We start from the raw sequence: 13,152 nt of genomic DNA on the forward strand, positions 1-13,152 counted from the left end.
GCAATATCAGTTTTAACCAAGATGATTCTGTGAGAAATCGCGGCAGAAACTTCAAGTTGAAATAGAGCAGTTTCAGCAAAATTACGATCTAGCAATATCAGTTTTAACCAAGATGGTTCTGCGAGAAATAGTAGCAGAAACTTCAAGTTGAAATAGACCAGTTTCAGCAAAAAAAATTACAATGTAGCAAGATCAGTTTTAACAATGTTGGTTCTGTGAGAAATAGTAGCAATATCAGTTTTAACCAAGTGTGACACGAGAACATAGGTGAACCTAGAAATGAGCACCTAGCTGAACCAGTTAATAACAGAGTTAAGTATCTGCATTTTAGCTTCTCAAAATGATTAAGATATCATTGAGGCTGGGGATTGACTAGTAGGAAACTGTACCTCTTCCTGTTGAGGGATAACCAGAGTTCTTGTACTGATGATATTCCCTGCCCTTGCCCTAGAACTGTGCAATTCTTCCCTAATCCTAACATAAGGAAAATAAAATAGAAAGTTACAGGAAAAGCAAGAATACAATGAGTTTAAATAGGAAGTGTACATAACTATGAAACATTATTCATGGTATATATCTCGAGACAGGTAGAAAATAAAAGTATAAAGCATACTTTGATAAGGGCAGAGGATATTACACCTCTCTTATCGATCGGTACTGAACCTTGGATCTTACTCGTAATCTCCAAAGTATGAGAGGTACCTTATTAATTCTGCGTTGCACTTAACTGCAATTACACAACACAATTCCTTCTGTTTTGCACGAACATTTCTGAAGATGCAAAACAGAAGCTACAAGAGGATATCACAATTATTCAAACGCAATACTTATATTTCCACGTAAAGAGATAACTAACTTGCTTCTAAACCTAAATGCTTACCCTTTACTTTTTTGTCAAGGGTGGCAAAAGGCAGAAGTTGTATCAACGGGCTGCACCTTCCATAATAGCTCAGGACAGTATGAAGGATTCAAAGCTAGATCCTACCACCATGCAGCACATCAAGCTTGAAAAAAAGAATCAATATGTCACATATCCAATGCCATTCACTTGATATAATCTGACAAAATTTACTTAACTAACAATTAGAAAAGAAAGGGTATCATCTTCACAAACAACTTACTCTTGTTGATTGGATCACAATATTTGCCATACTTCAAACCAACATTGCTTGAGTTGCCGGTCTATACCATTGGCACCTCAGGCACCGACCCTGACAGTACCTACAAATTGCAAGCAAATCTTAGCACCACACCAACTCACATACACACAACAGCACACCAGTAGCACATGCACGTGAAGGAGAATAAAAGGATTAAGGAATACCTAAGTGCTGAGGCGCAGCGGATGGTTGGCGGCGACAAGGTCGACCTCAATCTGGGGCGGAAACCCTATCTTCTACTTTTCCCTCCCACCTACCCTCAGTTTCTCGTTTTGCCGCCGGCGACCATGGATGCTCAGCAGTGCACTTTTCTTCGCTTCTGCCCGCTTCCGCACGCTTAGGCGACACTCAACACCTAATCGCAACACTTAATCGGGCTCCTAAATCTTTAACATACAAAATAGAACAAAGCTATCTCTTGCGTCATGAAAACAAAATAATCAATACTGTCAAACAAATGGCCCTAGTTTTCTGACAAGTATGGCTTATATTTTCAGCTAAAATGAATCTGAGCTAGCTAGCCAATTTCTATCACAGATAATGCAAACCAGGCTATCCTCAAATCGTTTGGAATGCAGCCACCCGGCAACCCATCCTGCTCTTTCCTTTTCTTCTAAGCAAATCAATACATGCATGAATTAGCTAGGTACTTCACCGTGCAGCACATCAAGTATGGATAATAATCAATGCAGTACTTACCACACCAAAAACGAATCTGCTGAAAAACGGAAGAGGAATTGCCGGTTGCTGTCAAGGTCGACCGAGTGGAGTTGGGCGACGGCTGCAAACGGATAGGATTCGGACAGACTTCCGGCCGCGAATGGAGGTGGGAGGAGAAGGCAGGGGGGCGGCGCTCGCGGATGGAGGTGGGGACGGTGGTCGCGGGGCTCGCGGATGGACATAGGAGCAGGCGGTGGTGGAGGTCAGGGATACATGAGTGGCGGAGCTCTAGGTCGGAGATGGAATCTGTCCGCGCAGGGATATGGTAGCAGTATGCGGTGGAGGACGAAGCAGATGGGAGGCCGGCGGCGCTGGAACGAGGAGGCTGCAGAGGATGCCGGCGGCCAACAATGGCGAGGAGCTGGGCTGAGGGCGGCGGCGATGAGGATGTGGAGAAGACAAAGAATGGGGAAATTTTCTAGGGCTTGCCTTATCTGCTCATTTCTTATTTTTTTCCTCTCGCGCGACGTGGCAGGAACAGTCTCGAGTTGGCGCGGAGATGAAAATATTGGCGTGTAATTTGCCTCTCGCGCGAATACGGTGGCGGTTAACTGTAAACATTTTCCTGTGAGTTGAGCCGCACACAGAAAAACGTATTTTCCTGACGGGCAAGTCAAAACCGACTGAAAAATACAGTGTTTTCCTGTAAACTACTTCGGGCCTCACAGGAAAATTGACAGGCCAAAGGAAAATGCTGGTTTCTGGTAGTGATACCTCTTAATCTTCCTTTTTGTTCCGTTGGTTTTGGTTCTTTTGCCTGCCTAATTTTTGTCTGGACACGCATCCGATACGTATTGCCCAAGACCGGCCAGGTCGGTAACGCGCGCAAACTTAGTTAGCCCTCTCGATCAACGAGGCCGCCGCGCGCCGACGTAGACAGTTCGTCGTTTGCATCTCGAGCTAGCGATGGAGTCCAAGCCCCGCGCGCGCGCCGCCCGTACGTGCGTGCACGATGGAGATCGGCCACGCCGCCAAGACGCCGGTTCGGAGAGATCGCATCAGCATGGTCGATGACGCCGTACTCGGCCACGCCCTCTCCTTCCTCCCATCCAAGCAGGCCGCGCGCGCCGCCGCGCTCTCGTCCCGGTGGCGCGACGCCTTCGCCGCAGTCCACACCCTCTCTCTCGAGGAGCCCAGCCCCGTCACCACCTACGACAACAACGGATGGCCCACGGAGGTCGACCCACCGGAGCCCTTCCGCGCCGCCATCACCGCTGCCATCGTCGCCCGCCACCGCAAACCGGGTGCCGCGCCGCCGCTGCGCGCGCTCCGCGTTGCCTTGCAGGACTATAGTTACTTAGACTCCGTCGCCGTGGACCAGTGGGTCTCCTACGCCCTGAAGAGGGCCGGCCCCGAGCTCGAGCTCGAGCTCGATCTCCGCTTCAGGTCCTTGCCCATCTACTGTCGCCGCGACGGCGCGGATACCTCGGAGGAGGAAGATGACTCCGATGACGACGACGACGACGAAGAGGATGACAGCGAGGGGGATGATGATGACGGTGGCGACACCGATGAGGACGATGACAGCGGCAATAGCAATGTCTCATCCGAAGACGAGAGTGTTCCAAGTCCGTCTCTACTCCGGTACACCGTCCCGAGGGGTCTCTTCTCCTGCTCCACATTGCGAACGCTCCGCATTGGGCCCTGCAGGCTCTCCCTGCCGTCCGCCGTCAGCCTGCCATCCCTCCAGGAGCTCCTCCTCACCCGCATCTCCGATACCGAGGAGTTGGTGCAAAGGCTCATCTCCGGCTGCCCGCGCCTCGTGGACCTCACGCTCGAGTCCTGCAACGCGGTGACAATGCTCTCCCTCTTGGACACGCGCCTCCGCAGGCTCGCCCTACGGTGCTGCCACAACATTTCCCACGTCGTCGTCGACGTGTCCGAGCTGGCACCTTCGAGTACCGTGGCGCCGTGCCCGAGATGCCGTTGCTGACCACGTTGGGCGCCACATGCTGGTTCCCCACCATGCCATCCCTCGCGTCATGCACCGTCTACATCTGTGGCGGCGAGGTCACGGCGCCGGAGGAACTCGCCAGTCTCACGTCGTTCCTCCAACACTTTGCATCCGTGAAGCACCTGCGCCTGAGGTCCAAGCGCATGTACCCTGACATCGGTAAGGGTGCCGTCACTAGGCTCCCGGCGTTCTGGAACCTCCACCACCTCGAGCTGTGGGGACACCTGCTGCACAACGGCGACGCCGCCGCCACCGTCAGCGTGACGAGCAGGATTCTCCATCACGCCCCGAACCTGGAGGTGCTATCCTTGTTCTTCGAGACGGGGACCGGGGCTGACATTGACGACGATGGGCCTCTCCCAACCGGCCGCGACAACTGCAAGGCAATGGATCTTCTCAACACGCACCGTCTCAAGTACAACCGGCACAACATCCTCGACTGGCCGAGTGGTGGCGCCATGATCCCTTGCTTGGTGAACCGATTGAGGGAGATCAACCTGGTACATTACCAGGAAGGCAGGGCGCAGAGGACGCTGGTCAAGTTCTTGCTCTGTAATGCTCCGGTCATCGGCGAGCTGTGGTGCCAATTCGCCGAAGGTCCCCTGTGGATGCAGACTGAATTGATGTGGGAGATGAAAAGCTGGCTGATGAACGAGAAAGCTAACACAGTCTTCCGGTGATGCTTAATTATGTGACCTAGCAGCTTGAATTGCTGGCGCTTGTTAGGGCATTCGTGTTTCTTCTACACATTGTTTTACCAAAACGAAATCAGATGTTTTCGATTTAAAACTAATAGAGAACTTACAAATTTTATACTGATGGAGTAACATATTCTTTTAGACGATAAAGAGCCAAGCCCATGTTACATTAATCAAAATGAAACCAACATCTTAGTTCACTTCAGGGTTTATCGCTTTCATGGAGACATTTGTGTGTGAAAGGTATAAATACTATGTTCTTAGTGATATAATATTTGTTTTTAGCATAATCGTCTGAAATGCAATTCGGCTCCAAAGAACCCCTCCATTCGGAACACTAATATTATTGATGTCAAAATAATATGGAAAATATTAGACACGTATATGTTCATGTCAGTTGGTTCTTTCCAAATGTTTGTGGACAAAGCACCACTACTGCGACATGCGCTAAAATGACAAGTTGAGTGTTAAATTTGCCGCTTGTCTTGAGTGTCGAACTTTGTCGTTTGTATTGGGAAAACGTGTACGTTATTTTTTGCACGAAAAACATGCAAACACGAACCATAGTGACAAAAAACGGGTGCACGAAAATTCATAATTTTTGATTTTTTTTTAATTTGCTGTGCATTCAGAGCATATAGCCAAAACTGGATGCCCAAACTCGGATGTTTTTTTGGGTGAGCATAATTTTGGCGGGACAAGTTTGAGGTCAAACCAAACACACCCCGTACTGCAGTTGGCATCGGCTCCTGTTTAGGTGGCCGTGATCAATTTTGTTGGGCCGGAGTTGGGCCAGACGGGAGTGATCACGAGCCTGCCCGGCCCATCGGAAACCACCAAAGTAGGCTACCCTATCCGATCTGACTCGCGTCCTACGAGTCAGCTCCATCCATCCGTGCACACACGCGCCCAAATCCCCGCCAATCTTTCCTCACCACACGTACCCAGACCAGCCACCGACAGGTAGACCCACCACCGGCCCCGTCTCACCCGGGACCATCCGTCATCGACTCCGGCTGCAACCCACCGCGAGTCAATAACGCCCGTCCAATCGTCATCGACTACTTTTCCTTCGACACTACGCTTTCCCCACCCACTCCCCATTCCGCTCCGCTCCCCGCCTCCGTTTCAAAAAACCCTCGTCGCCCCCGCCCGCCTCCGGCCGCCGCCGCTAGGGTTAGGGTTTTGGCCCCCGCCGTCGCCGCCGCCGCCGCCGGTAAGCCTCCTCCGCCTCCCGAGTCGCCCAACCCCTCCACGCGCCAGCCCGGCACCCCCGCGCTCATTTCCCGTCGCGTTCCATGGCAGCGCAGGGCTAGGGTTTCCCCGCCACCAGCGCCCGCCGCCGCCCCAGGACTCGATTCCCGTCGTCCCCAAGCTCGGGCCGTCCCATCTTCCACCGGGCGACTGGAGGCGTTCGAGGCGCCGCCGACTCCTGCGAGCTTCCCCCGGCGACGCGCTGCTCCGATCTCCGCCCCCTGCTGCGGCGCGGCAAGGTGAGGCGCTTCCCCCTGTCTCCATTTAATTGTTTTGAGATGAACATGCTTATGAAGTCTGTGTACATCAAGTGCTGCGAGTTTTTCAGTGCTTAAATCTGTGAGCTGACGCCATGTTCATGAAATGCTGTGAGAAATTGAAGTGCTGCGGGTTTTTTAGTGCTCAAATCTGTGAACATTGATGAGATACATCAGGATGGGTATCTTTCAGACCTATATGCCTCCTCGGCATGTTGCTTCCACATCAGGGGGCAATGTAGGCAGTGATTTGGGAGGGGACCATGTTAGCATGAACAACACTCGTGACGACATAGCCAATGACTTGTAATACTCTAGGCATTGGAAAATTGTACTAGTTCTTTAGGGTTCATATGGTAAAGTCTTGTAATATATTATGGGCATTAGAAACTTGCTAGTTCTTTAGGGTTTGTATATATGGAGAAGCCTTGTAAAACAAATTGTTGCAACAATCTCGTATTATCTTACGAAGCACTGCAAAGTTTTTCCGATAGAAAGCATGTTTAAAATTGTTTTAGAAAACAAACTGGTAAATTGAGGTGATTCAGCTCTTAAACATGCTACTTATGTAATAAAACAGTCAGAAATAGCTATTTCGTTTCAAAACAACATTTCTACGACATCTTAAGCACTCAGGGGCATTCCAGACGTTTTGCTCCTGAAACCAACAGCAGCAGGCGTAAAAAGCACTCCTGCCAAACATCAAATCTCTGCTTCCAACAGCTGTTTCTTCACAGCCCACCAGCTACAGCTGCTTCTCAAAAGCTGCAGCCCAAACACACAGACCCCTAGACACTTCCTGACACATGGATAATTAGGCGCACACGAATTTTCTCGAAAAGAATGAAATTTAGGAGTGCCAAGAGCCCTGGATTAATGTCATGTGAATCTTTCGAATTGCTAAGCACAGGGCAATGTAGACTCAAGGAAACTATGTTTCTCTGAGACTGTGAACTTCATGTGTTGTGTAAGATTGGTGCTTACAGAGAGTTTATAGTAATTACTAACTATCGAAAGCAAAATTCTGTTGCTGTACACATTTAATCACCACTGTTATGTTACCCTGCAACACCCTCATTGTTAATGTTATCCTGCAGCATCCTCTCATTTTTTGCTGCCTTCACTTTATCAGGCTTTGACTGAGAGAGCCTTGAGCTGGACTTTGCCCTAATTCCCTTTGCCAATTTTCATCAGGTCTGCACTCCGAGGGTTGTTTTGAAGGAGTTTGTGCAATTACCCTGAACTATCTCGGCAGAAGCGTGCTGTAAGGTCTGGTATTCCTCTTCTTGTATACAAGCCAGCTGCGGACAAGAATTCTTCTTGATTGAAGGATGCCGACAAGAAAAAAAGGCCCCGCAAGAAATGCTACTGTCGAGCATGTTAATACGAAATCCAGTAGACACCCCAGAAGGTCAACTTCAAGTGCAGTTCCTGATAAGAAAGTCAATGATTTGATTACTTCTTCCTCTAAAAAGCAGAAACCTGGTAAAATTTCCCTCCCTTGGCAACTGTTGTGCGTTATGGTGTACATTTAATTGTAAAGTATACAATAAGATAGTCAATAGAAACTTGCATAGAGCCACTAAAAAAACCTGCATTTAGTAGTACAGATAAATAGAGTAGTTTTATTTTAAGATATCCTACTTGCCGTATATTGTCATTTGTCAGTTTTTCTGTAGTCCAAACTCCAAACTAATCTGTTATATATAAGGACCTTTCACACACTGTCTCACTTTTGGCAAATGTGTTTTCCGTGATTATTACTTCAGTTTACTATAAGAAGTTCCTCTGGGACAATGTAATATTATGAGCTCTTAGGAAGTTGGTTACCTGGGTATCCACTAGAGCTGTCTTTTGTACTAATCATTGCTTTGATTATGATTCTGCAGCTGAAAACTTGCCCAAGAAGAATGAAGCTCTTAGTGGTGGTAGAAAATTGACATCTCTCTCTGATTGTACCGATACTGAAAAAGAAGTTGCTAATGCACCAAGTAGTAGTATGCTTGATCACAAGGTATGGTTCATTCTAGTTTAAGTGTGCTATATACTTATTTAGCTGAATTGCTTTTTTCTACTTATGTTATAAAAATGGGCTCAAATTTGGAAACTGTCTCATTTAAGTACTCGCTCTGTCCCTAAAAAAGCTGCTCAACTTTTTCTAGATACAGAGGTATATAGACACATTTTAGTTATAGATACGTCCGTATCTAGAAAAAGTTTAGCAGTATTTTTAGAGACTGGGGGAGTTTTTTTTCTTCTGCATAACAACATTTTGGAATGCAAACACAAACTACGTAGGTCCTTTATAAGCTATACCTGAGGTATTTGTATGGCATAGGCCTATTTGTTGCATCTGCAAGACTACATTGGTCATCCATCATTGTGCAGCAATTATTTGATTCTGGCACTAAGCATTTTTATGGCTAATTATTAGTGCTAGAGCCAAAATTTAGAGTAGGATTACTTGTCGCATCACCTGAATCCTGAACTTGATTGTTCCTTGAACTGTTATTTACTTTACACTCTTATATGTCTATTTGGTCTTCCTTTTGTCAGCAGTCTCACGAAAATGATGAAGAGCTTTCCATATTTTCTCAACCATTCCACCATCATAACGAAGACGACGGTGATGGCTTAGGCAAAGGTAGAAAATACTCGACAATTGAACTCCTTTCCCTATTAAAAATTGTTATTTTAAATTTTACCGTCTGAACATGTATCTGTGTACCACATTTATGCTTAAGATAACATCTTGTTTGGTATGATTCTTATTTCGTGAATACCTTAGGTCCTAATACCAATATAATCACACATTTTTCCTAATTTATAAATTTTTAGGCCAAGATATACTCCCTCTGTCCCATGAAACATGTTGGAGGTTTATCAAAATTTGAATGTATGAAGATACTATTTAGTGTCTAGATACACCAAATTTAGACGAATCTCAGACAAGTTTCAGGGGATAGAGGGAGTACATAGATCTGTCCCATTTGTAGTATTCAATTCAGGTTAATATATTATGGAGCTCTTTCTATGGGTTGGCGATTTGTGAGTGTCTGATAATCCTTGATGAGTGGTAACAAGTGGACCATCTTGAAGTCCTAAGTCACTGTATCCGCTTTCTCTTTACCTGACTGGTTTAGATCTATAATGCACTGCTAGATTTTTCTCTGGCATTTTTTTTGTATGGTTGCATTTGTTTTTGAGAAATTAGTAGCAAATTTAAAGTATCTGAATTAAGGCTGGCAATGGGTCGGGTTTGGTCGGGTTGACCTAAACTAGACCCATGCCCATCACCCTTATCGGGCACACCTGTGACCCATGACCCTACCCATGGGTAAGGAATGAGACCCATGCCCAAACCCATCGGGCAACCCAACCCTATCGGGCAACCCATCGGGTAGAAAAAATGGAGAGTTTGACGATATTTAAGCTTAGTAGTATAAATAAATTTATCATGCTAGCGGCTAGCTTAGGCATTCTCCATATAAAAATTTAAGATGCGTCTAGTATCCTGGTGAGGTAGCAAGAGCTTCGTTCTAACCAAGTGAAGGACATCTCCTGTATTTTATAGACTTGTGAATGTATCCATCTCTCTACATGGTCGAGGTGGTACTAAAGTTTCCGTGTTCATGCGCCAGTGACTATGCGTGATGAGCGGCCATGCTATTTTTCTATGGGCCGCTGGCTACACTATGGGGCCTTTCTTCTTTAGAACACATCGGCACATTGTTGGGCTGCCAGGATAAAGAGTGGTGTTCCTGCTCATGACTTTGTGAGTGTAAGTAGTACTAATATGCATATGTTTGGTGCCTGGATACAAGAGCTATGTGTGTAAACGATGTATACTGTCTACATGTATAATGTATGTGTACCATAGCCCACGTACCATAAAAAATAATGCAATTATTTTAATTAGTAATATTAATCGGGTGACCCGTCCGGCAACCCGTGGGCATAGATTGACACCCATGCCCGACCCACTACTAATCGGGTTGCCCATGTGTCGTCTTCATGGGCGAACATCAGGACCCATACCCTACCCATTCGGGTCGGGTGCCCATGGGCAGACGTACCCATAGGTCGAATTGCCGGCTTGAATCTGAATTAGTTACTTTATTTGCAACCTGTTCTGTTAAAAAGTGAATACGTGAATGTGAGCATGCCCAGCACCGTTCAATTCATCTGCATTTATAATTGTCATACCTGTGTTTGAATTTTCTCATGCATGCATATAAGGGTTTAAGAAATGCTGATGGCTTGCCACTTCTATGCAGTTCCTATGCAATCAACATGTGGAAACACAAAGATTGAAAACAATGAATTCAGTGAATTGGGTAGTCTATCTCCTGAAGTCTCTGCTATATATCTTGCAATGCAGCACTCTAAGCTGGAGTGTATTGATGAACAAAGTCAAGATTCTATATCAACAGATGGGTGCCCTGAACCTGATGAGACTGAGGAGCTTGATGAGTTTGACCCTTATACCTTCATAAAGGATTTGCCCGAGTTATCCATGGTTGTACCCAAGTTTCGGCCTGTTCTTCTTCCAAAGCAAACTCGGAGCTGCCCTAGAACCACCCTTGTCCTTGATCTGGATGGTAAGACGATTGCTGGGTGAATATTTTATCTTTAACATAGTCTCTTGAGTCTTGATGATATATCATAGTGGAATAATTATTTTCTGATGTTTCTTCTGTAAATACTGGAAAAATGTTATTATTTCACTATGTCAGTCCTCTTTTCCTGTTAATAAGCCATTCGGCAATGATTAATATGGCAGGTGATCAAATATTAATTAAGGCTAATTAATTAAATGTAGAATCTTCACAGGTTCAAGATTAGAACCCTGTGAAAATTTTGGACAACAGTACCGCTAGTATAGGCTCTTGGTCTTTCACCTCCAAAATGGAGCTCTATCTTATCTCCTTCAGAGTCAAAGCTTTTCAGACAGACACTCTTGTACAACTCTCTCCTGCCTCCCCTTCCCCTCCTCGACCTTCGTAAATCCTTTACCTTTACTTGTATACACGTTTTTTATGGATACATTTATTGGTGGGGCCCCACCTGCAGTTTTTTTAGTTTTTAATAAAATGTACATTTAGGACAGGACAGAAATTACATGTAGGATGATGTGTTTAAGTGAAGGACACTGGTTGGAATAACTTTCGTATATATATCGTAGGAAAAGTAATAATTTGATATCTAAATAATGTTGAGCCTTGAATGTCTCTGTTTTAAGATATGACCAAGCCATTTGAACTTATGCCTCCTTCAGTCATATAGAACATATAAATTGTGTCCTACGCCATTTTCTAACAAAACTGTCAAATGATGTGAATGGATTGGAGCGTTTTGACTGTGCACCAATCTCTATTTTTGAGGCTCCTGATAAAATGCAGCATGCCCTTGTGTTTGGTGTTAGCTCTTACCTGTCCATGGTGTTTTGCACTCATTATAAATTCAGTATTAACCTAATCTGAAGGTATTTTCGTAATGTCATGCAGAGACACTGGTGCATTCTACGCTTGAGCCCTGCGAAGAATCTGATTTCACTTTTCCAGTTCATTTTAATCTCAGAGAGCACACAATCTATGTACGGTGCCGTCCATATCTGAAAGAGTTCCTGGAGAGAGTCGCTAGCATGTTTGAAATAATCATCTTCACGGCTAGTCAAAGTATTTATGCAGAACAACTACTTAATGTTCTTGATCCCAAAAGGAGGTTGTTCCGTCATCGTGTTTATCGCGATTCTTGTGTCTATGTGGAGGGAAACTACTTAAAGGATCTAACGGTTCTTGGGCGTGACTTGTCTCGAGTGGTCATCGTTGACAATTCTCCACAGGTATGTGCTAAACCATACACATCTTGTTATTCACACATCAATTGCTTTGTCAGTTTGAAGATCTCTGAAATACTACTCGAGCCAATCTAGTTATCATCGCTTTCTTTGCATTTGTTTTTCTTATGTGTTCTGCACTATAAACAAATTTTATGTAGAGTAGTTGGGCCATATATGTTAGAGGTTACAGTTTAAATTGTTCAAGATGCTGAGCTAGGCTGTGTCTTGGTGAAGCAAACATAGATCTTATTCTGTTTTATGATCATGATGGTTGGGTCTGTCTTTTCATGTCTGTTCTGGAATATCAATCTGGGTGACCTAGCCGAACTTATCTTACTGTCCAGTGCCATAACTAATTTTCCATCTTTCAGCTGTACTATTACTTGTGGAACATTTACAGTCAGAATATAATCTTACACTTTACTATGCACTGGTACTACAATGCCCAGAAAGAACTTGATGGTTCCTTATAACTACAATGAGTTACTGTTGTGTTTTCTGATATTCTTGCTTTCAGGCTTTTGGGTTCCAGTTAGATAATGGCGTACCAATAGAGAGCTGGTTCGATGATCCAAATGACAAGGAGCTCCTAGCACTGCTACCATTTCTGGAAAGCTTGGTTGGAGTTGAAGATGTTCGGCCATTCATAGCAACAAAGTTCAACCTTCGCCAGAAGGTGGCTAGTGCGACTTCCCTCGCAATGCACTTCTTTCCTAACACAGAGCATGCCAACTGAAGCGTCAGCGCCTCTCTCTCAAGAAGTGAAGGCTGTGGATGTTGCTTGAAAGGAATGGAACTGGTGAATCTTCCTGCCCGCACTGTATCTGGAATTCAGAATTCTTGCCCTGGCGCAATCCTATGTCATTTAAATCTGAAACCGCCAGGAGGGTGTACAATTTGCCCCGTTGTAAGTTTTAAATCCAGTGAACTTTAGGGAACCTTGTACAAGCAAGCAGTAGCCAAACCCATAAGGTTGTCGTGACCGTGTTGTGCATTGGACGAATAATTGCCCAGCATGTAATAGGCCAGCATGTATTGTCAGAAATTTGTGTTCTCACTGTGTTTATGTTGCAGGCTTGCGGCCTGTAGTTAGTTGTCAAGTACAAATGCCAGTGAGGTTACATGCCCATTGGGCCATTATATCTCCAACTGATGAAAGTACTACTCCCTCCGTTCCATCAAAGTTGTCTGACCTGTCTTTCATGGGATGGAGGCAGTACATGCAAACACCATTGCCCCTTAGATGAACTGCGCCTTGGCTTAGGCA

At 45.4% G+C, this 13,152-nt stretch overlaps 1 protein-coding gene across 3 annotated transcripts; it reads left to right on the top strand.

Annotated features, from left to right (window-relative positions):
• The first annotated feature begins 5,636 nt into the window (after positions 1–5,636).
• LOC127311811 (uncharacterized) lies at positions 5,637–12,945 on the top strand. Of its 3 annotated transcripts, none has more exons than XM_051342268.2 (8): positions 5,637–5,748; positions 5,838–6,025; positions 7,238–7,528; positions 7,933–8,057; positions 8,600–8,687; positions 10,321–10,644; positions 11,551–11,888; positions 12,403–12,945. In XM_051342268.2, exons 3-8 carry the CDS (start codon positions 7,375–7,377, stop codon positions 12,619–12,621), a joined length of 1,248 nt encoding a protein of 415 aa, XP_051198228.1. In that variant the 5' UTR covers positions 5,637–5,748; positions 5,838–6,025; positions 7,238–7,374; the 3' UTR covers positions 12,622–12,945. The 3 variants fall into 3 exon arrangements, with proteins under 3 accessions (XP_051198228.1, XP_051198230.1, XP_051198229.1); XM_051342269.2 differs by having other exon boundaries at positions 5,646–5,748; positions 5,843–6,025; XM_051342270.1 differs by having other exon boundaries at positions 5,645–6,025; positions 8,603–8,687.
• Positions 12,946–13,152: the final 207 nt, after the last annotated feature.

This window comes from Lolium perenne, chromosome 7 (genome assembly GCF_019359855.2).
Source record: "Lolium perenne isolate Kyuss_39 chromosome 7, Kyuss_2.0, whole genome shotgun sequence".
Lineage (NCBI taxonomy): Eukaryota > Viridiplantae > Streptophyta > Magnoliopsida > Poales > Poaceae > Lolium > Lolium perenne.

Bases quoted from the DNA above. Each gene is read 5' to 3' on its own strand.
- LOC127311811 (XM_051342268.2), top strand. From the start codon at position 7,375: ATGCCGACAAGAAAAAAAGGCCCCGCAAGAAATGCTACTGTCGAGCAT. The intron at 7,529-7,932 runs GTAAAATTTCCC...ATGATTCTGCAG, and splicing joins CTCTAAAAAGCAGAAACCTG to CTGAAAACTTGCCCAAGAAG. The intron at 11,889-12,402 runs GTATGTGCTAAA...TCTTGCTTTCAG, and splicing joins TCGTTGACAATTCTCCACAG to GCTTTTGGGTTCCAGTTAGA.